Below are 20926 nucleotides of genomic sequence, written 5' to 3'. Positions count from 1 at the left end.
TCCAATCCAATCTAATCTAATCCGATCTAATACTAATTCTCTCATATTTCGCAGTAGGGAATCTGGTAGCATGATAGTTTTTGAGCTTTTGATGGAGCTCTATCAAACTGTCGCTGCTCACATTCTCTAATATAAACATATGATGCTGAATCTCAGTCCGCCACAGGAGTAGTAGGGGGTTAGTTTTTCTCTCACGTTAGCAGCTGGTGCAGTTGTCATAGTTATGACACAACTATTAGATACATCCCTTTCTGTGAAGGATGACACTTCTCTTTCATGCTGTGCCGGCTGTCGAAGGCCCCGACACCCTGAAGGATCTGTCAAATATTCAACATGGTTGCCTGTGCACTCAGTACACCTTAGGTGGATGGAAGTGCAGACGGTTTAACTTTGTTCAAAACATCAAACATTTCATTTAAGCACTGTTAAAAACCTAGGGTTAATATTATTAATCATAGCATGACACTAATAGCAGTAGCAGTAGAATTTGCAGTAGTGAGTGTATTAAACTGGGTTTTAATGGCTTAACACTGTTTCTATGGAAACACATAGCACTCACTAAAGGAAAAATGGAGACTTTATCTCATAACTATGAGCTCTGTATCTCATAATTATGACTTACTTTCCTACAGGTGTTACAACATATTCTATGACCCACCAGATTATGTGATCTGCAGTTGTTCGTATTCAGTCAGGTTATCCTTGTATATAAGTAGAGGCTTTATTTCTAATGACCCCTTTTTTTCATATTTTGTGAGATGTCTCTATTTTCTAATCGGCCCCATGTTTCAATTTGATGTTTATACTTTTTCCATGTTTATCTGTTGCCTTGATAAATTCTCCACAGTGCTAACTCCATCAGTACAATAACAGTCAGACTTTAGACTTTTACTGTTTTCAATCACTTGCTAAGTTTTGTTAAACCATGGTGAACCATATGCATCCAGTGTTGAGTTTCATTGGCAGTAGCGTAAAATATATATATACAAAGAGTGGCAAAGTAGTACTGCATGTTGTGAGGAGAAAGTTATTTTTCTAAAAGTTACCTACTGCAGCTTTAATGTAGAAGCTTCTCATTTTTAAGTGGTCAAAAAGAAAGATGGCACTGGTGGCTGATCATACAGTATCATCTAAAATTGAGCTTCAGAGTTTTTGATCACAGAAGTAAGAGAACTATTTACAGAGTTCTAGTTCCAACCACTCCCTCAGAGTGAGAGTCTTCTCTTTAGCTGATTGTGTCACTTTAATTTCAGGAGTTGCATTCTTAAAATGCATTCATAAAGTATTAATAATTGAAACGTATCAATCAACAGTTTTAAACCTTAGGATTTGGTTAAAAGTAGCTTGTGAATCTAGTAGCTACACCTGTTATTTTTATATTTATGTGCCAGATACATATTTAATCAACACTAAATACCTTCTGTTGCAATAATATCAGATTAGACTCTGTATTGGCAGACACTGAATGTTAAAGAATGCAGATGCCAATTAGGGCCCAAAAAAGTTCGATTTGCATCATTAGCAAGTTAAAACAGGAGCAGAACAGAAAACAGTGAGGCTTCTTATTAAAATATAATCAATTATTCCAAAATAAACAGGAATAATGAGCAATAAAGGCCTGTCTCTAATATAAGTCTGTGTCAAATAAAGGCTAGTGATGGCAGTTTAAGAAAATACCTAACCACTATTTCAGAATTTATGGTCGCTTAAATTTCCATAAAAAGCCCATCTGATAGCAACGGCAGTGTAGGCTTTATGACTTTCTTTGTGTAACTCTCTCACTCATACACCAACAGCTACATCCCTGACTGACAAGGCTGAGCCGCAGCTACACACTGCTACACGAAATATAAATCTACGGATATGAGCACACATACACACACACTCTCCCTGCGAGGCTGTTTTGAGAGTCTACTGAGTACATTACAGCAAAGAAGACTGATAAGCTGTCTGCCTCCCGATGCAGAGGAACATTCTTGCCATTTCACAATAATAAACAGAATGCTCATTTTGTCTCCACGCACACACCAACATGAGGCTGAGCCGCTGATGGAGGGAGGAAAGAGAGCCCTTGTAAAAAATGAAGACGCAAAAGTAATTAACCAAACACATAGAGGGCTGGTTGTTTATACATGGAGTGGAAAGCGGACAAGATAAGGAAAAAACAAGAGATTATCATTAGTGAATACTGAATGGCACTGGCTGTGACTAACTTCATCCTTCAAATGGTCCGACAGGCAGAGGAAGAAAGAGGGAGGGAGCGGCCGAGAGAGTAAAAATGGATGCAATGTAACAATCAAAGTTAGATAATCAGCCCGAGAGAACAAAAGAGAAGAAATAAAGAATAAATAAATGAGGCAGTGGAGAGAGAGAGAGAGAGAGAGAGAGAGAGAGAGAGAGAGAGAGAGAGAGATAATCCATTTGGCTAATGTGTGTGTCCATTAAAAGGCCATCAAGTAGCCATTGCATGCTGGACGTGCTTCATTCCTGCAGCCATGTGGACAACAAACAGCAGAAGTCCTGAGCAGCTGGCTGATGAGCCATCACCGGCTGAACACACACTAAAGGATTCTCAGCCTTTTGCCTTCTGTGATTCCATTGTCAGCCACGCCGAGATTTTGGACAGTTGGGCGGTCCACCACATTGGTTCAGAGCGAAACTTACTCATCTAGGGCTGCAACTCTTACTTTCAACAATACATCTGCCAAACCAATTATTTTTGTCAATTAATTGATTCATGTGGTATAAAAAAAGCAAAAAATGCTGTTCGGTGTCCAAAAGCCAAGTTTTTGTAACCAACATTCCAAAAACCAAACAGCGTTCCCACTCGTTAAGAAATCATTTTCTAGGACTTTCCAAGACATTGCTCAAGCAAACAGTCATATCACTTACAAGAAGGTCAAGTATTGACCCATTTTGGCCAGTTTTACTCCTCTTTTTTTGATGATGCAGGGTTCATTACAGGTAGGTGGTCATAGTTTATGGGAAATTTGACTGCAGTTTACTACATTTTGCCTCTAACCAAGGTTTATCTGAATGAGGGGCTAAAATGGATACGTGGGAAAAGAGCTGGAAACAGTGAAATCTGGCACCATCAACAATTTCAACTGGTACATTTTCTGCTCATCAATTTATCAACCAATTGTTTCAGCTCTAGTCTCCACAACTGTTGAGTGGATATGGCCATAAAAATTGGCTCAGTGTGAATTAGGGCTGGACTGTACATTAATGTCTGCATCGTGAGAAATCAGATTAGAACATCCATGCAACAAATACTCAAAAAATAACATAGATGATAGCTGGCAACGTGAGCTGTCTTGGGTTACGACTGTCCTGTAAACTGTGACATGAATCTGTATGTGCACGTAATGAAGAGCTGCCATGGCTGCAGGTGGCTGGCTCTGGTTCTCATATCAGATCCACGAGAGGGACAAACTGAAGAAAGACCTACTAATGTTATTGGTTTGCTGTTAGGTATTTCATTATTTAACTGCACTATGAATTGTACAAATTCACCTACGTAAAGCACACTGTCAAATCAAACTGTAATGATTCCTTTTAGAACATGTTTTTATTAGTGTGGAACATCAGTCAGAGTTCAACTTCTAGGGGATTAAAAGCTAATGCCTTCAAAATGAATGTGCAGTGAGGATGAAATGCTGGAGTGTGTGTGCAAGGTTGTGTAAATGAATGTGTGCTCTGGGGATAAAGCACTTATTGAGTTTCTGAGGTCGACCTGCACCATTTAGTCTTTAACAACGTATCTGTAAATGTTTGTATTACAAGTTTATACGAAGTAAACTCCAAAATCACTAAATTCTTTGTTGAACCCACCTTGCCTGTTAAACAGCTACGTCTTTCAACCTCCACAGCCTCTGTTTGTAACACAGGCTTTTACAATTTTCTCGTCTCCAAACCCAAGCTGCGAGGGATCAATTTATTAATTGACTTAAGACTTAAAAAGCTCAACAATTATATATGTATTTGCTTGGCACACCCAGCACTTCATCATTCCCATAAATAAAATGATTGGCATGTAAATAACCCAACATTCTAGGCGAGGGATCACCAGCAACAGTGCGTCTGGTGGGCTCTCTTCTCTTGAGCCTGGTCTACACTGCAGCAGGTCAGTGAGGCAGCTGTCATGCACTAGTGGTTTTTAGATGACCATAAAAGTTAAAACAAACCCCAACTTTTCTGCACAAGGCATGGAGTCTCGCCAATCATCAATGTGACATTTGGCCCAGGCAGCCTATCAAGTCCAGCAAGAGGCAGGCTTTACTACTTTACCACTTCCTTCCTGTTTATACACCAGTACATGTGAGAGCGACGGACCACGTGAGAGGGAAAGGGAGAATTCTAATCGTTTTATGTAGGTTACTGAGAGTGAGGGCAACGGAAAGAGATCAAATTCAGTCTGAATTTCTTTTCGATAAAAAAGCCCCGCTCCACAAGCACATTGGCTGTTTTGTCTGACGCGTGAAGTGACCGCATCTGTAGTGATCCGTCTCTGTCTGATCAGCCCATAACAGGAGTTTTACTAAAAGTAACAAACATATATATTATAATATATTATATATAAAATAATATTGGCTGCCCGCCCTTACTATTTATGTTAGTTTTTCTGAATACAGATCAGAACAGGACAATCTGTAGACCTCTAATATTTCTTTGCCACAATGATGCATTTATGTACAGATTTAATGGAAATGATAAAATCCCTTTCCTCCAGTCAGTTTGTGAATGTGACAGCACATGAACCCCCATTCACATGATGAGAGCCACTGTCAGATAGTGCTACTGGGTTTCCAAGCAGGCAGGGATTCAATAGGAATTTAATGATGCTCAGCATTTTGCTATTTTGTGAGAACACTCTAGCATGCAGGCAACACAGGCAACTTTTTGTGCCAGTCTATCAGTGGAAAAGGACTTTTTAAGTAGTGTTCAGAAGCACTTATCAGATGCATGAACCTTGCTGTGTTATTCATGACACTTATAAAAAGGCGGTTAACGCAGTGTGAGGTGAGAAAAAAGCTCTGAAGGCCATCCAGAATGATGTACATTAATGGTGGATGGAACTGTTAATGACGGACTTTGGCTCTGTCTGCTTTGCCTCCCATCCATGTAATTACCTCTGTACCAGGACAAAAATAAGCCAGTAAGGCTTGAAAGCAAGGAAATTGCTTTCTTAATTGAAGTGAATACATGGCAACTGTAACCGGGTCTCAGCTGAGGTCTGAAGATACCAACATTCTTTTTGTTCTTCTCCCTTTGGCAAGGTTTGATGGGTTTTCATTATATTCAGATCCACACTGTATGGAGACCTTCTATACAGTATAGTATGATTGATATTACTGGCATGCTTAAACAGCTAATGATAAAGGATCTTTCTAAGCTCAGCAGCCCACTGAGGTGGTTTGGTGCAGGGGATTTAATCACTGTGGCGTATCTTTGACATAAAAAATAAAGTGCCTGCCAATGCTAATTTTACAAGAGAGCACCTGAGCGCTGCTACATATCTGACTGACTGAAGGAGCATTAATGGTGCCTTCTAATGGAAAGCAGAAGTGGAAACATTTTGGACCGTTCTGAGATTACAACTTGTGACATACACAAACTGACTGACTGACTGTTTTAAAATGGTCAAGCTCATGGAAGCTCACATTTGTAGTCTACTCTGCTTTCCACATCAGGTCACACTAATGATGGTTAAACTATAACACAGACTCCAGAACATCCAGAGTTGCATTTAGGACAATTTCTCAGGCTGTTGCTAAGCTGTGACCACACAGAAAACTTATTTTATATTCAAGTCTCAAACTGGTTTACGTGGGCAATCTGAGTCCTAAAATAAAAATTTTCAGGACAATATAAATTATTTCCAAGATGTTTCATCATTTCAACCAATTTCCAGGTTTTCTATGGCATGTGGGAACCCTGCACATGAAGCAGCTGGCAGGTTAGTGTGTTAGTACAGGACTGCTGATTCTGTTGCAGTATTATTTGTTGTTGGATATGGCGAGGTCACTACCTGCCCTGCCTCACAACAAACACACACAAGGCTGGTGTGTTTGTAACAAAATAAGGGTCATATATCTGAGAGGCTGGCTGAATTTATCATTTGTGAGTATATTGCCTATCTGGAAGAAGCACTGCAACCTCTGCATCATGTTTTCTTCCTTTCGTGGCTTCCACAATGCAAAGGCTTCTGCAACAATATTCACTGTCTTCAAACTATTTCCCTCTCGACCCTTTCTTCGCTGCCTCAGCTACATCAACTCACTGTCCACTGCAGATTGTGACAGCATGGAGAGAAAGAGACATTTTTCTGCTGTAATGCTCATTCTCCTTGGTATATCATTTCCAAAACAGGAGCTGTGTTTCCATCTAAGCCCAATTTAGCAAATGAATAGGAGTTGGTTCATCGAAATAAGCAGTAGGTGTTGCCAAAACCAGTAGAAGAGGGCGCAACAAGATGAGGTAATTAAAAGAATACCAGTTGAACCTCAAATGGTGGAAAACAATGCAGAAAACAGGATGGAAATATGATATTTCTGTTTCATGTATTAATGTGAGGAAGGTTCTACCAGATCTGTGTGCAGCGATCATGGATGTATTATAGAGCCATGGGAGCGATGAGGAGACTGTCGGAGCGCAAACAGCCCATCAGTCCTGAGAGTTAAATGTCCGTAATATCAGAAAGGATTCAGAATTATCCATTTTTTTGCAGAATTGAGGGAGTTTTTTTAATGTTGCCGTTTCCATCAACCTTCTCTAATGCAATATTTCAAAATGTGCATAAAAATAAGTACATTGGAAACATGGCTAGTGATGTTGTCAAGCTGCCACAGAATCTTATCATGCTGATACAATCATATGGTTATCATTTTAAATTCTCTTTTCTAAATGAATGACTCAAGACAGTTGGCATTTTAAGCTAACAAAACGTGTTACACATCCAAAGGTTCGTCTGATGTAATGTATAGCAATGGAATTTATTTGATTACTTTAGATGTCATTTTGTATTTGCAATATTGTGAGTTGTAAGTAGATTTCTATTACACATGGTTCCTCAGTAATTATGTTTACAGACAGAAAGACAGACACACAGACACTTCCACAACAAATAACTATCCTGTACCTCATGTGTATGTATCAGCCGGTAAGAAATGTGTGCTCACCAAAAGCTGTGCTGCGGTTCGTCAGTCCTGAGTAGGCATTGCCGCTGGGGGAGGAAGTGGCTGGGGATGACAGGGGACTGTAGGAGGCCGGGTCCGTCTGGTAGCTGTGGCCGGAACCAATACCAAATGGACTGGACTGGGCTTTACTGGACTGGTGAGCACAGATACAGCATATCAGGGTTGTAACTGTTATTCATCTCACTATAATACAACACAGGGTTGACAGGTCAGTACTCTCATGTCATGCCTTCCTTAGACATGAAATGAGCAAAGATTGTATTTTCAAAGTTGAACATTCTTTGTTATTAAGTTAAATGAGTTAATATTCATTCTTATACGCATGAAAAATGATCTGACACTGTGACACATCAACATGTGGCCAGCTCCTGGAAATTTCCATTAGCTGGCCAAATTACAAAATGAGACTCTTTCCTGTTTGACAAATGTGCTCTGCCAAATGAGTCTGATCCACTACTACTGCTACTGTGTTCGTGTAATTTCTAACAGGTAGTCAGCTGCAGTAAATGTTGCTAGCAAGCAATGTAAAAGAAGCTTCCACATTCAGGTATATCAATTCCTTCACATTTAGCTAGGATAACTTATTCAGGAGGCTAATTTAGGAAGCGTTTGAAATTATATATGTAAAACTGAAATTCATTCGGAAAGCTTAAGGAGGCTCAAGCTCAAGTTTACAGTACAATTACAGTTTATGGTTTTGAGTATTTGATTTGCAAACACTGGACAAGTGTTTCACACAGCCCTTGCGTTGGCACACCCAAACACCCACTATACTTTCACAAAATGTACTTAAAACTACATTCCACTTGGGAGAAGAACTGCCAAGGTGCATTTCAGCAAGAAACTAATCCAATCCAATCACTGAACTTGGAATTCTGTCAGGTGCACAACTAACGGCAGGTGGAAAATAATCTGCAGGTTGAATCAATTCACTTTTATTATTAGTTATGTGCCACATTTTGTTAACAACTGCAACAAAGAAGTTTTAATTTGCTTCTGCTCTGATTCATTATTATTGTCCATTCTAAGGGTATGGGTATTGCGGAGCCGCCCGCCATGCCAAAATGCAACATGATTTCTCAGAAACAGGTGGTCCTAACATAAATCTATATGATCATTACATTATCTGGGAGAGTCCCATGTTTCTGTATTAAGCAGCACTGAAGACACTGTGGAAAGAAAAAACTGAAATGGTAATACAGCCTGAAGAAAAAAACACTTCTGGAACCATTTTGTAGGGGAACTACTTTTATAATTTACAAAAACAAAAACAGATGCAAATTATCCTCAGTGTATCTCTGTGTGCTTGAAGAAAATGCATGTGTTTAGTTTGGGTTATTGTTTGGATCGCAGTTTTGTTAAGAGATTTTACAGCAACAGCAGCTATCATTTGCCAGGCTTTTACTGGATTTTGAGGATTTCAATACATAATATACAGACTGGGTTGCTGCAATTCACCGCCTACAGACTGATTTACTTTACTCTTGTAATCCAAGCATCCAGCTGTTGCAAAGACATCAGACCAAAACACATTTTGGGGGCTTGTTAAGGGTCAAAAACAACACGTTAACTTAATGGCACAGACTTCTTCCAAAACATCTCATTGTTTTTAAGTAATAGTTTGGGCAAATGGGCTTTTCCAATATTGGGCAACTGCACTTATGAACTACTTGTTATCATTGAAACCTGTATGATGTTAGCTCTTAATGTCTTCTGTGTTTATAGAAGTGGTGAAAACATCCAACCTTCTTTTCAACTCATATCATCTGGCTCAAGTTACTGTGGTGCATTTAGAGGTTATTGAACAACAAAGAATTCAGTCTGGTGGAATGACCTGACAAGTGCAGCAGTGTGTGTGGAAGACAGATGAGCCTGTGAAGAAGCATATGCTCAGCACATTCTCTTAGCAAGATACTGTTAACGGGCACCAGAGATGGGAGTCTGGGTTACAGAGGAGCAGAGAAAATGAGTTTGGAAATCATGGCAACCATGGAGATTGCCAACTTTATTGTTGATACAAAAGGCAATGGTTTCACAATAATAAACACTGTCTGCTTGTGTGTTAACTTGTGTGTGTGTGTGTGTGTGTGTGTGTGTGTGTGTGTGTGGGTGTGTGTTACCTGTCCAGAGAAGGGGGGTCGGTTGCCTGACCATGCCACCTGGCCTGGGTTGAGCTGTCTGGTGATCTGAGCTAGATTCTGATTGGATGAGCCTGATGGCTGGATGTCGTTCACGCCGGGGACATGGATCACAGAGGAACTGTGTGCACAAGGACACACACATACACACAAACAAACAAAGAGAAGCTCAGTCTGGCTCCACTTTTCTCTAGAGAGACACTACTATCACAGCAGTGGTTGAGTGATGGATGTAAGCTGCTGAGCGCTACATGCACTAACACACATCAATGACACGTACCTGAAGCTTTTGCCAGAGTGTCCCTGCTGGAAGGGAGAGCTCTGCGAGTAGAGCTGCTGTCCTCCAGCTGTAGAGGAGGGAACCATCATCTTCTTATCTCCCGCTACACACACACACACACACACACACACACACACACACACACACACACACAGAGAGAGAGACCAGGGTCAGCATTATTGAAATAACAGAAAGGAGACAGGTGAATATAAAATATAAAGCTAGACCTCGTCAAAAACTGTCAAGATGTATGTATGTATGCGGTGTATGCAGATGATTGTGTGTTTGTGTGTGTGTTTCGTACAGCCGGAGATGCTGGTGTACATCTCAGCAAAGCGAGGGTCTCTTTCCTGGGAGAACAGGGCTTCTGTCTTGTCGATGTTCTTCCCTGCCTCATGGACTCCACTGCTGACACTGGCGACAGGCACCTGACAGTGGGGTTGAATGAGGAGGGCATACAGGTTGATGTCAGGCACGATTTGATCAAAAAACATGAACACAAATAATCCACATGCCAGCATAGACACAAAAGTACAATGGATTAGCAGTGGTCAGCTTATTAGCCAAGTAGCCAAGAAAAAAGAAAATGGGATTTTGTTGTACTGTTACTAATCCTGCTCCTGGTAGTGTTCATTTAGCAATAAACTGCACAATACCATGTGTAAGGACAAAAAAAAGTCATTTTCTGTGTATTCTTGGATCCCCATTAGCTGCCACTAAGGTAGCAGCTACTCTTCCGGGGGTCAACACACATAAACAGGACATATTACAAGTGTAAAAATGATACCATATACAGACAAGGATTACTTTACATGACCTGCTGTTAGCCTTGCTCTAAAGCAGATGGTTACCTGGGAAAGATCGTAGGCAGTCAGTCCATCTCTCTGGTGAACCTCCAGTTCTGCCTGCTGTTGCTGTTGTAGCTGCCTGCAAAACACACCACAATCAGCAAACTGACACAGGCATACAATTCCTTTAGATGTGTGTTCCTTGGGGCAAAAGACACTGACATACCCACTGACACCACAATAAACCCAGATAAAGTCGGAGAAGAACAAGGGTAAGTGTAAGGAGAAGAACATCATGTACATTTGTATAGAATGTGATCCAAACATTCACACCAGTGTCCTACAGACAAGCAATGTACACCAGTAATTTACCGGATCTACTTCAGTTGGAGACATTTAAGGCAGCTTTTATTACATACATTTATCCAGAAGACAAGAAGAAATAAATACCCAACATTTTTGCTTTTTTACATAGTTTTGGCCTGCTTTGTGTTCCTGCTGACTTATTACAAACAAACCAAGAGCTATAAACATGAAGTGACACGGCCTGACAGGTGACTCATTCATTGGCCAGTTTTGGTGATGTGATCCTGCATCAACAGCTAAGCCACATGTGGAAATCAAACTGCAGTGAGTGACTAAGACAGTGGGGCACTTCACTGCACTTCACTGAGCACGATGTGTTTATCTTGACACAGGTCTTGTCTATCATGGGTGAACTTAGGTGTCACAAACAGCTCGGCATAAAATAACCGATCATGGGCATTATCAGTCTGAATGCTGAACTTCATATGACATGAATGATGACAGACAGGTAGAAACCGGACAAAAGAGAGGCGTGTTCTACTGTGTGGTTGTTATTTAGATCTGTATATGTTGTCTTTTAGATATGATACAAGATTGCTCTCTTGACAGTTCTAATGATCAGCTGTTTTAACAGGTCTTTTTTTTTTTTTTTTACCTCAGAAACAATCGTTGAGATAACAATCTCACCACAAAGTCCTTTTAGAGATTTCGATCATATCACATGATCTTCATCAGCAGATGGATTCTGCCTAGTTGTCATAGAATTCCAGTTGTTCAAAAATATTTTTTTCAGGACCAATAAGTCCTTTGAACATTTACAATTCCTGTGGATCGTCATCTGATGATGAAGATGATGTGATATGATCAAAAGTTACAGAACAGCTACTGAATGGTAGCCTGGGAACCAGAGGAACCTGCCGAGCTCATTATGTCTCATTGACTCTGGCAGATGCATTTGCAAATTAAATCTGGTGATGCTGGGCTAACTGAATGGACCTTGTGATGAGATTTATTAGTAGTTTATCTTTTAAATTCAAGCTATCATCATTTTATCATGTACTATCACATAATCCAGTTGATCCTCTTTGCTTTGTCACCACAAATGAACCACAGCAGACTGGACTTGCACCAGACTGTGACCCCTTTCAAAAAGTCTGTCTGTCTGTTTGTTCATCAAATAGCAGACTGCAATTGTTGCTCACACCAGCCCAAAATAACCAAAATTAACAGGAAAATCTTTCAGAGTTCATTTGAAAGGCACCTAACGATCTAGGTGTGGATGCATCCTTTGGAATAAGGAGTAATATATCAGAATGAAGGCCTATATCTAGCACTGACAATAAGACATTCTAAGCTACTCTTCAGAGTAAATCTGAGCAATGTACTACAATTATAAAGGAAGACCATGTTCATAATGGTAGAAAAGGCTGTGCCGTAATATTTCAAGCAGCAGCAGTGAGAGATCCACAACAATACAGACCAGAACAGAAACAGCACTTACTAAATCACTGAGATATGGCAAAAGCATAAGGCAAGAGGTACCATGAGTAAGGATGGTACTAAAAAGCTGAGAACTGGGGCCGGGAGAGCTTGGTGGTGGAGGGAAATATCAATCAGCACAGTCTGTATAGCAACAGGCTTCCAGGTGTGTGTGAGTGTGAACGCAGCAAAGGGTATTCACATGGAATGAAAAGTAATTCTTTAGACTGTCTTCATGGGAAACATGGAGGTTATTTATGTGCTCTCCAAGTCAAGAGCAGTTGTTATCAGATCAAAACTTCCTCCACAGACACGCTGCCCTCTGAGGGCTTGGTCACAGCACCATCTATGGCCATTTATGTAAACTGTTTTCATCTAGTTCAGTTGATCTGAAGGGAAGTGTCTCTATTAGTGGATTTGCTAATGACAGCGAGTATATCTGCACAGCACTTTTGTGTCAGGTTAAACACAATAGCAAAGTCAATTTTATACAATTACTTAGGGCTGGGCGATAAATCGATTTTATCGATTAATTCGAATTTGTAGTTAAACATGATTTATTTTTAGTTAAAATCGGTTTTCTCTTGAACATCCACAACACCGGCGCTCCCTTTGGGCTCCCGTAGGTCAGAGTGCGCTGACCCCTCCCCCTGCCTCTCCACAGATAAACACAACATGGCAAGCCAGGATGAGCTCGTCCCCAAAAAAGGCACAGTGTTGTCGGTTGTTTGGAACAGGTTTGGTTTTGTGGCCAACAAACCACGACCCACTGCAAAGTTTGTTTGAAAGCTGTTGCAACCAAAGGTAGCAGTACGACCAATTTATTCCAGCACCTCAAGCAGAGGCATGCAGCCGAGTGGGAGAAATGTTGCTCTCTGCGAGATATACAAGACCACAGCCCACAAACACCCGCTAAAAAACAGTCTACAAAAAAATCGATTCAAATCGTAAATCGGGTTTGGTGTGAAAAAAATCTGAGATTTTATTTTTAAGCCATATCGCCCAGCCCTACAATTACTTTCACTTGGCATATAATAGCATACAAAAAATTGCCCTTAGATATAGATGCAGCTAGATTTGTATCTAGTATTGAACCTTTATATAAACCCAATGACAAGCAAAAACCTGCAAACACAATTTCTGACCAGGGTCTTAGGCCATAGATGGTTAGTAGCTGTGCATTACAATGTGCTCCACAATTGCATTGGATCTATTTGTTAGTCCATCAATCCACTCTGTGCCGTTTGTTTGAGTCCAGGTTGTAAGGGCAACAGACTATGTACTATAAAGTAACCAAGGTGACCTTCATTTTGCTGTGTCCTTCTCTGGGATCCGAAGACATTCCTCAACCAGATGGGATATGTAAACCCTCCAGCATGTTCTGAGTCAGATCCTGGGTCTCCTCTCAGTTAAATGTATCTGGAATACCTCCACAGGGAGGCATCCTAATCTGATACCTGAACCAACTCAACTGGTTCCTGTCAATATGAAGACGCAGCTACTCTGAGCTCTGTCTGGATGTCTGAGCTCCTTATCCTGTCCCTAAAGGCAGAGGCAAGCTTCAAATGAACTGGGTGGTACAAAGTGTTGTCTGACCATGTCTAAAGGCAGAAGTATTTATACCTGTTCTGAACAGCAACTGAGTGAAATCCCAGCCTTTATAGTTAGAGTTGATTTATCATATAAATGGGAATAATGGCACACATTTTCAGCACACATGGAGTTGAACTCTGTTGTACACATGACAAGTGACAGTAAAAAGTAGTTGTGTGAAGAATGAGAAACAAAATAGAGTTTGTTTAAACCTTGTCTACTTACACACCTCCTCATACCTTGCTGATCAAAGCATAAGGTGGCCATGCTTGTTGGACTGTTGGTGTAAAAAACTTGCAAAAATAGTTGGATGCAGCCCATAGGAAAGGTGTAGGGGAGGGGTTTTCACACTTAAAAACAGTCTGAAAAGCACTTTGTGTGGAGTGTTCTGAGCCCAGACATCCTGTGAGTTAAACTCTAACCCTAACCTTTTCTGCTACTAGTGTCCATAATCTCATTCTTCTGGCCATGACCACAGGTCTGGGTTGAAAGGTAGATCAACTTGTTAATTGAGAGCTTCCACTTCATGCTCACCTCCCTCTATACCACAGCAGACAATGCCTGCATTACCAAGCCTGTACTGATCCACCTGTCAATCTCACGCTCCATTTGTTAGTGGCACACAGAATTAACCTGATGCGCCAGATGGTTTGTAACACCGAACCATCTGGGAAGTTGACTTGGCAGGTTGATTGGATGAACCATCTGGTGAACTTCATCCAATCAGATCACAGAATCAGTAAGCTAGTTATTTGCTCTTCTTTGTTCTGATATAACTGATGCTAGCAGCATCTCTGTAACCTCTTTAGGAGCTGCCATTGTTGTTGTTAAACAAATAGTCAATTGCTGCACGTAATTCCGCAAAGCAAGCTGATTGGTCCGAACCACGATGGTTTGAACACAACACATAATTTGAAGTCAGGCAAGACTGACTGTTGTCTGGTCTTGTGATTTTGTGATTTTGTGAATCCAGCTACCGCGCAAGGTAGACATAGAATGAGTGCACACACAAAACCTGAGGATTTGAGTTAGAATAGCTGGCCTGTTCTGAAAGCACTGGGCTGGAAGTACATTTATGTGAAAGGTTTCAGGAATAAGATACCCTGCTGCTGTAATAGCTTTGGACCACTTGACTTCAAGACCAAAATAGTCTACATGAGGAGTTTAAGAGCTCTCACAGCAGACTCTTCAATTTTCTATTCATCAAAAAGCACAAAGTGGGCTATTTGTTTAGTTCTATGAGAGAACGCTTCCCCACTCTGTACTTTTCTATCATTCTTGCTGATATATTAGTTTCATCTATGTGCAGAAGTAGGCACCAGGAATTTATGATGATGTATAAAAAATGTATCTACAAATTTATGATTCTAGAATTAAAACATCTTTCTGACCATTTCTGAAGCATATAAAATATGAAGTATCCACCAAAATATGCTTAATATCACTGGACAGGACACCTCCTTCAAACTGTTGGAGTGAACTGAAGGGGAAGCAAGAGAAGAGAAGCATGCAGGCACCTCTGTCTCGCAACAATAACTCACTCTGGACTCCCCTGCTTTAACCTGCATTAAGCTATGCTTCCAGGAAGAAACTACAACAATTTCAACAAACCGTTATGAGCACTTCTGATGCATAAATACATGATGCCACTGAGGTGTAAAAGACAACAAAAGCTACACAGCTGTGAAAGTTTAAGAACAATTTGTGATGATGATTTGAAATCTGCTCAGTGTATGCTCCTATTATGATGATTTATTTATAGAGGCCATTCGTGTGCAGCAACAGTTTTCCTATATATGACCTTGCTGCAAATATTTATATATATACATATATGTATAAAAACAATGACTACTAAGGGTTCCCACTCTTTTTAAGAAATTGTTTTCCAGGATTTTTTTTCACCATACAGGACAGAACTTGCTCACAAATGGTGGTCAGCCATAGGTGGTCATTGTTTAAAAGACACTCCTTGTTAGTTCGCTTGGATGGTCTCACCACAGCCAATCTTTCTGCTTTCCGAACTGACTGCAGTTTTCCTTTAACTGTAACATTAATTTGGCCACAGCACAGACTAAAATGTAATTAAAAATGTTCCATGACAACGTAGATGTCTGTTGTACTTTCATTGCAAGACTCATTCGTCCTAAATGCACCACAGAGCGGCACAAAAAGTAATTTTGTGTGTACACTCATGACCACGCATTCTCAGTTCATCCAGCATGTAGATAGATGTGATTTGACAAAAGCAGCGAGGGCAGAGGAGCATGCTGCCACAGCAGGATATTACAGGTTTGTCAACTCATTCTCCACAGTCTGCTCACATTCACCACAGGCCCAACGCGTCTGGAAATTAGCTTCTGCAGAGGTTAGGGTTAACCGGACACATCAGCTGCTGCTGATGTGTCCACTGATTCCTAGCTTTAAATCAACAGCTAGCTAATAGCTATTTCACTGATGGGGCTGGCTGTATTGTCCCATTAAGCAACCAAATCGTACCATTTCTGACTAAGACAAGTGAGAAGAGGAAATCTAACAGGCTAGAAGGCTTTTCTCTAACTATACACTGAAAGGCAGTGTGACAACTGTGCCAGCATTAGGGATATAACTCAAATGAAGGTGCTGTCAGAGCAGCAGGGATTAAACAACTGATACTATTTTGTGGTTTGATATGCAGAAAGCTCTCTCTGGGCCTGTAGTGAATTCATTTGAATTTAAAATCAATTAAACAATCAAAATAAGAAAAACACTGCAGATAAATGACAAAATTTCTTACTGAGAAGACCACATAGAGGGTCTGAAAAATTCCATTGCAATTTAGGAAAATGCAAAACAAGATATTATAACTGTATTTATCACAGCAGATGTGATGAAACATCACACAGTTTGCCAATTATATTGTCACTTCTCAGACATATTCATAAAGAAACTATTATGCTTCTTAAGCTGGGAAGAATAGTTTAAAAGAATTGATCACGACTCTGAGAGTTTATCTTGAAGACAATTTACAGACAACATATAACTCCTTTATTCATACCTCATTGCCAATATCATTACTGCTTTAGCAAATGCATTTATAGCACTATTTATCACGTAAAATTGTCACTGGGTGATTTTCATTATGCTAGTGACTCTTTCTCTCCTTGCTTCTTAGGTCTTCCCAGCGAAGGCATGACAGAGAGACGCAAGGAAGAGACCTCTTTGGTCCACAGCGTAGGTCTTAAGGACCCCTCAGGACCCCTTATGTAAGAACAATTTAAAAACATTACAGCATTCATTTAAATATATAAATTGTACTAGCCGATTATTAGCAGTAATATTCCCGGTGTTAATGTTAATCAGCATTTAATTGTATGCAATCATATATTCCTTTCGAGCGAGGACATGAGGAAGCGTAAATAAGAGTAATAAAACGCACTCACCAAATCTGTATCCACTGAACTCATGGAACTAAATCAGAGTAGTTCTGTGATGTATGAGTTTGGCGTGCATCACTCACATGAGCGCTTTCCAAATATGAACCACCTGAGTACACACAGATGCTCACTGCGCATACTGAGCGGCTCTTGCGCACATTCAACAGACAGCTCATTAATGTACGAGCTCAACGGTATAAGGGAGTTGCCTACTCCCTTATACATGTGTATGTACGCAACATGTGTACATACACATGTACACACAGAGGCGACACACAGGTATTCATCATGCGGTGAGGAACTGGGGAAAGCCATCTGCTTCTGAACTTTGTGGTGTTCTGATAGATGAGATCCATTTTTTTATAGTGACCTCATAAATCTAACACATTTTCTGTTAATACTGCCACTTCAGCCTGAAGATGCTGCTGGCAGTGATTCATGTCTGTAGTACACATGTACCAAAAGCTATTAGCTGTATGTTTACATCGCTAATCCAATAATATAGCTAATAGGATAGCTGAGAGCACACACACAGGGCTCCAGAGTGCGACCAAAATTGTTAAGAGTGCGACTAATCATTTTTCTAGGTCGCACTGGTGCACCTGCCGCTGCCCGGGTGAAAACATAACAGTTTATTTCGCAAGCGCATCATCTCTCTGTTCTCTCCTGTGACTGAACTCACACACTCATGGTAGGATCATATCGTGTTCTAAACCAATAAGAGACAGAGCTCTGGCGGGTCTTTGCCTCTGATTGGCTGTGGTCCTGTTCACCGCGCTAAGTTGCGTGTGTTTAAAAATTACGCGCGACCTGAGCGTGAGAGTAGCTGATTAACTGAAACGGAAAAATAAAATAAACGCAACAAAACGAGGGAAAATGAAGAGAGGCAGAAATATTGAACGTTTTTTTATTAAGAAATCCAAACCTACAACCAGCCCTACTACTATAATCCCATCCATCCCCACTACTGAGAGTCCATCCAGTTAAGACACGGAGCCATCGGTCCCTGGTGAGATACCAAGCCCCGGTCCTTCGGTGACAGCATCAGACTCGGAACCAGAGGAGGAGACAACTGAGGCTGGGATAGAGCCCGGACTGCATCCGGCTCCGAGAAACAAATTAAAAAGGCAAAAATATATTCCTTCAGACAGGACTGGCTGAAACAATTTCCCTGGCTGTGGTACAACAGAGGACGTAACGTAATGCACTGCGTGTACAGTCAGGAGTGTGGTCAGAATATGGCCGGAAATAGTGCGTTCATGAGCGGGTCAACAACGTTTTGTATCGAAACTTTAAAAAACATAACATGTCTAAAAAACACACGATATGCCGTGTTGTGTGTCTCCCAGCTGCATTTTTAGCGGCAGGTAGTGGTAATCATTATTATTATCATTAATAATTATTTTACTTGAAATGTTTGAGTTTGAAATGTTCAATTTCAGTTCAGTGAAGCACTTTAAACACTTTCTTTTTCTTTTCCTATATAATTGTGCTTCAAATAAAGACAAGCATTTCTCTACACCTTGTTCTTGTTTTAAAATCATTCACATTATATGAAAGTTATGGAGAGCAGTAAAAAGGTGACCTTATGGCGTTAAAGGCAACGCAGTGAAAAATTTGAAAAAAAAAAGTTTTGAGCACCAGTGCAACCAATGCAAAAAGTTAGTCTGGAGCCCTGACACAGGAGGAACAGGACATGGTGAAGACTGAAGTCCACTGACTGAGAAATCAGCCTCTGAATCCATGTTGATCAGTGCCCACAGGAATGGCTGTGTCCATTCACTCAATGTATGCACAGTTCCCTTCCCTAACAGTCGACTGACTCAACAGTGACACCACTGCCCCCTACTGCCAAACACCTCTGCATGCCACTGGCTATACAGGAACCTCACAGCTAATTATAAGTGACTCATAGTTGTTACCCAATGTGCAGACAGACAGTAATATGTTTGGGTTTTAACTCTCTGCCAACAGGAGATGAAAACATAATTGCATTAATAAAACAGACAAAAAAAAAAAAAAGTTAACTGATGAACAAAAAGAGCAGAAAATGAGAGGCAGGAACCAATAGATGTTTGGCATTTTTGATTGATTAATTAATCCTTAATTAAATAATGAATAATTGTGTTGATCCACCAGTGACTAACAATTCATCAATTGGCTAATCATTTTACATATCATTTTATAATTGGTCTTGTTTAAATATCTTTTCAGAACACCAAAAATTGTGATGTTTGATTTCCTCACTATTGCTCATCCCATGTCACAATACAGTGACTACTTTTTCCCGTAATACTGAGATAAAGATCCTCTGTTCTTGAAGTAGTGAAGTTGTCTGCTGCCCTGTGCATATACTTGTATTTCAGAGCTGGGCTGTGCGGCCTGATCTCCACTATCCAACAAGGTACAAGACTCACCAAGGACAAACAAGAAGCAGCTCAGCAGGGCAGAGAGACTCCACACCTTTCAGTTAACACCTTGTTAACAACATGGGAATCAATAAAAGTAGGTAAATATTATCCCTGCTGCCTTGAACTGTCTGGGGACTCACCCTGCTTCTTTTAAAGGGAATATTATTCCTGACTCTGCAGGTAAGGCAGAGCAAGGTGAGAAATGTGAGTTACTGACATCTCGGGCAGAAACACGGCAGTAAACCTCATTTCCTCCTTAAGCATATACTGAATTAGAGTTAAACTTATTTATACATCTACTGAGAATGACATTCACTTAAAACAACGTGTGTAGAATTACACATATCATATCATGAACAAGTGACAGCATAGCCACAACTGTGGTCATGTCATGCTAGTGGTATTGCAAGTTCACTTTATATTTTAGACCTGCAATACCCTCTACCCTTCCTGCTTTCTGTCCCAGCTGCAAGCTTTATATGACCACGGCATGGTTAAAGGGACAATAACACTGGTCGCATGCCTTTCTCGGCATTGTTTCACAAGAAGCAGTGATCATCTTGTATATAATAAACCTGAAAGGCAAAAAGAGCAGGATTTGTTACTTCTCCCTGGCTCAGAGAGAGAGAGTGAATGACAAATGGGAACAAGGATGAATGAGAGAAACAAAACGTTGTTTTATTATTGTTTTGTGGCATTTAGGTTCTAAAGCAGAAATAAACACTCCCACATCTCCGCACAACCCTGCGGGAAAGAGCTACATTGTGTGAAGGCTGACAGACACAAGGACCGGCAGCTTTTTATATACATCCATGAAACAGACAGAGAGCAGAGGAGACAGACGGAGACAGCGATGTTGGTCGCTATGTTTTTTTAGAGTCCTGACCTCCTGCGCACTGCCCAAAGGTTGACGACCAGAAACATCCCAAACACAGAAAAATAAGAAAACACAGGGCCGCGGGGACTCTATAGATAGAGAGCCACACACTTCTAAAATGATCACAGCAAAGCCCTCTAAACTCTGTTGACTTAAGTTGCTTCTCAGGAGTAGTCTTACCTTATCTCCACCACTGTGGCCCTTTCAATTACTGATATCAATAAATCTCAGTGACGTTTATTGAAAGGAATTGATCAAACCCTCTAGGTTTGATTAATCTTCTGTCTTTGCAGTTTCTTATTTTACATAATGTGTGTTGCATAGTGGAAATCTCATTAGAAACAAGCTACCTCAGTATTGATGAATCTACATGCAATATTACATGGAAATGACAGCCTTGCAGCTATTGTATCAAGCTGTCAAAGTTGATAAGCTGTTGATT

The 20926-nt window shown here is 40.5% G+C and overlaps 1 protein-coding gene across 3 annotated transcripts in view; it reads right to left on the bottom strand.

Moving 5' to 3' along the window:
- Positions 1-20926, bottom strand: part of arnt2 (aryl-hydrocarbon receptor nuclear translocator 2) — a 77460-nt gene that overhangs the window by 4998 nt on the left and 51536 nt on the right. For all 3 annotated transcript variants that reach the window (XM_051380001.1, XM_051380000.1, XM_051380002.1), the window contains 5 exons: positions 10469-10544; positions 9922-10045; positions 9618-9720; positions 9320-9458; positions 7182-7332 (listed from right to left, as the gene is read on the bottom strand). In XM_051380001.1, the coding sequence (XP_051235961.1) occupies positions 7182-7332; positions 9320-9458; positions 9618-9720; positions 9922-10045; positions 10469-10544 (593 nt within the window). The remainder of the gene's footprint in view (positions 1-7181; positions 7333-9319; positions 9459-9617; positions 9721-9921; positions 10046-10468; positions 10545-20926) is intronic.

The sequence above is a fragment of the Dicentrarchus labrax genome, unplaced genomic scaffold (genome assembly GCF_905237075.1).
Source record: "Dicentrarchus labrax unplaced genomic scaffold, dlabrax2021, whole genome shotgun sequence".
Taxonomy (NCBI): domain Eukaryota; kingdom Metazoa; phylum Chordata; class Actinopteri; family Moronidae; genus Dicentrarchus; species Dicentrarchus labrax.
The sequence above is the reverse complement of the archived record's forward strand: the minus strand, read 5'-3'. Positions and strand labels throughout refer to the sequence as shown.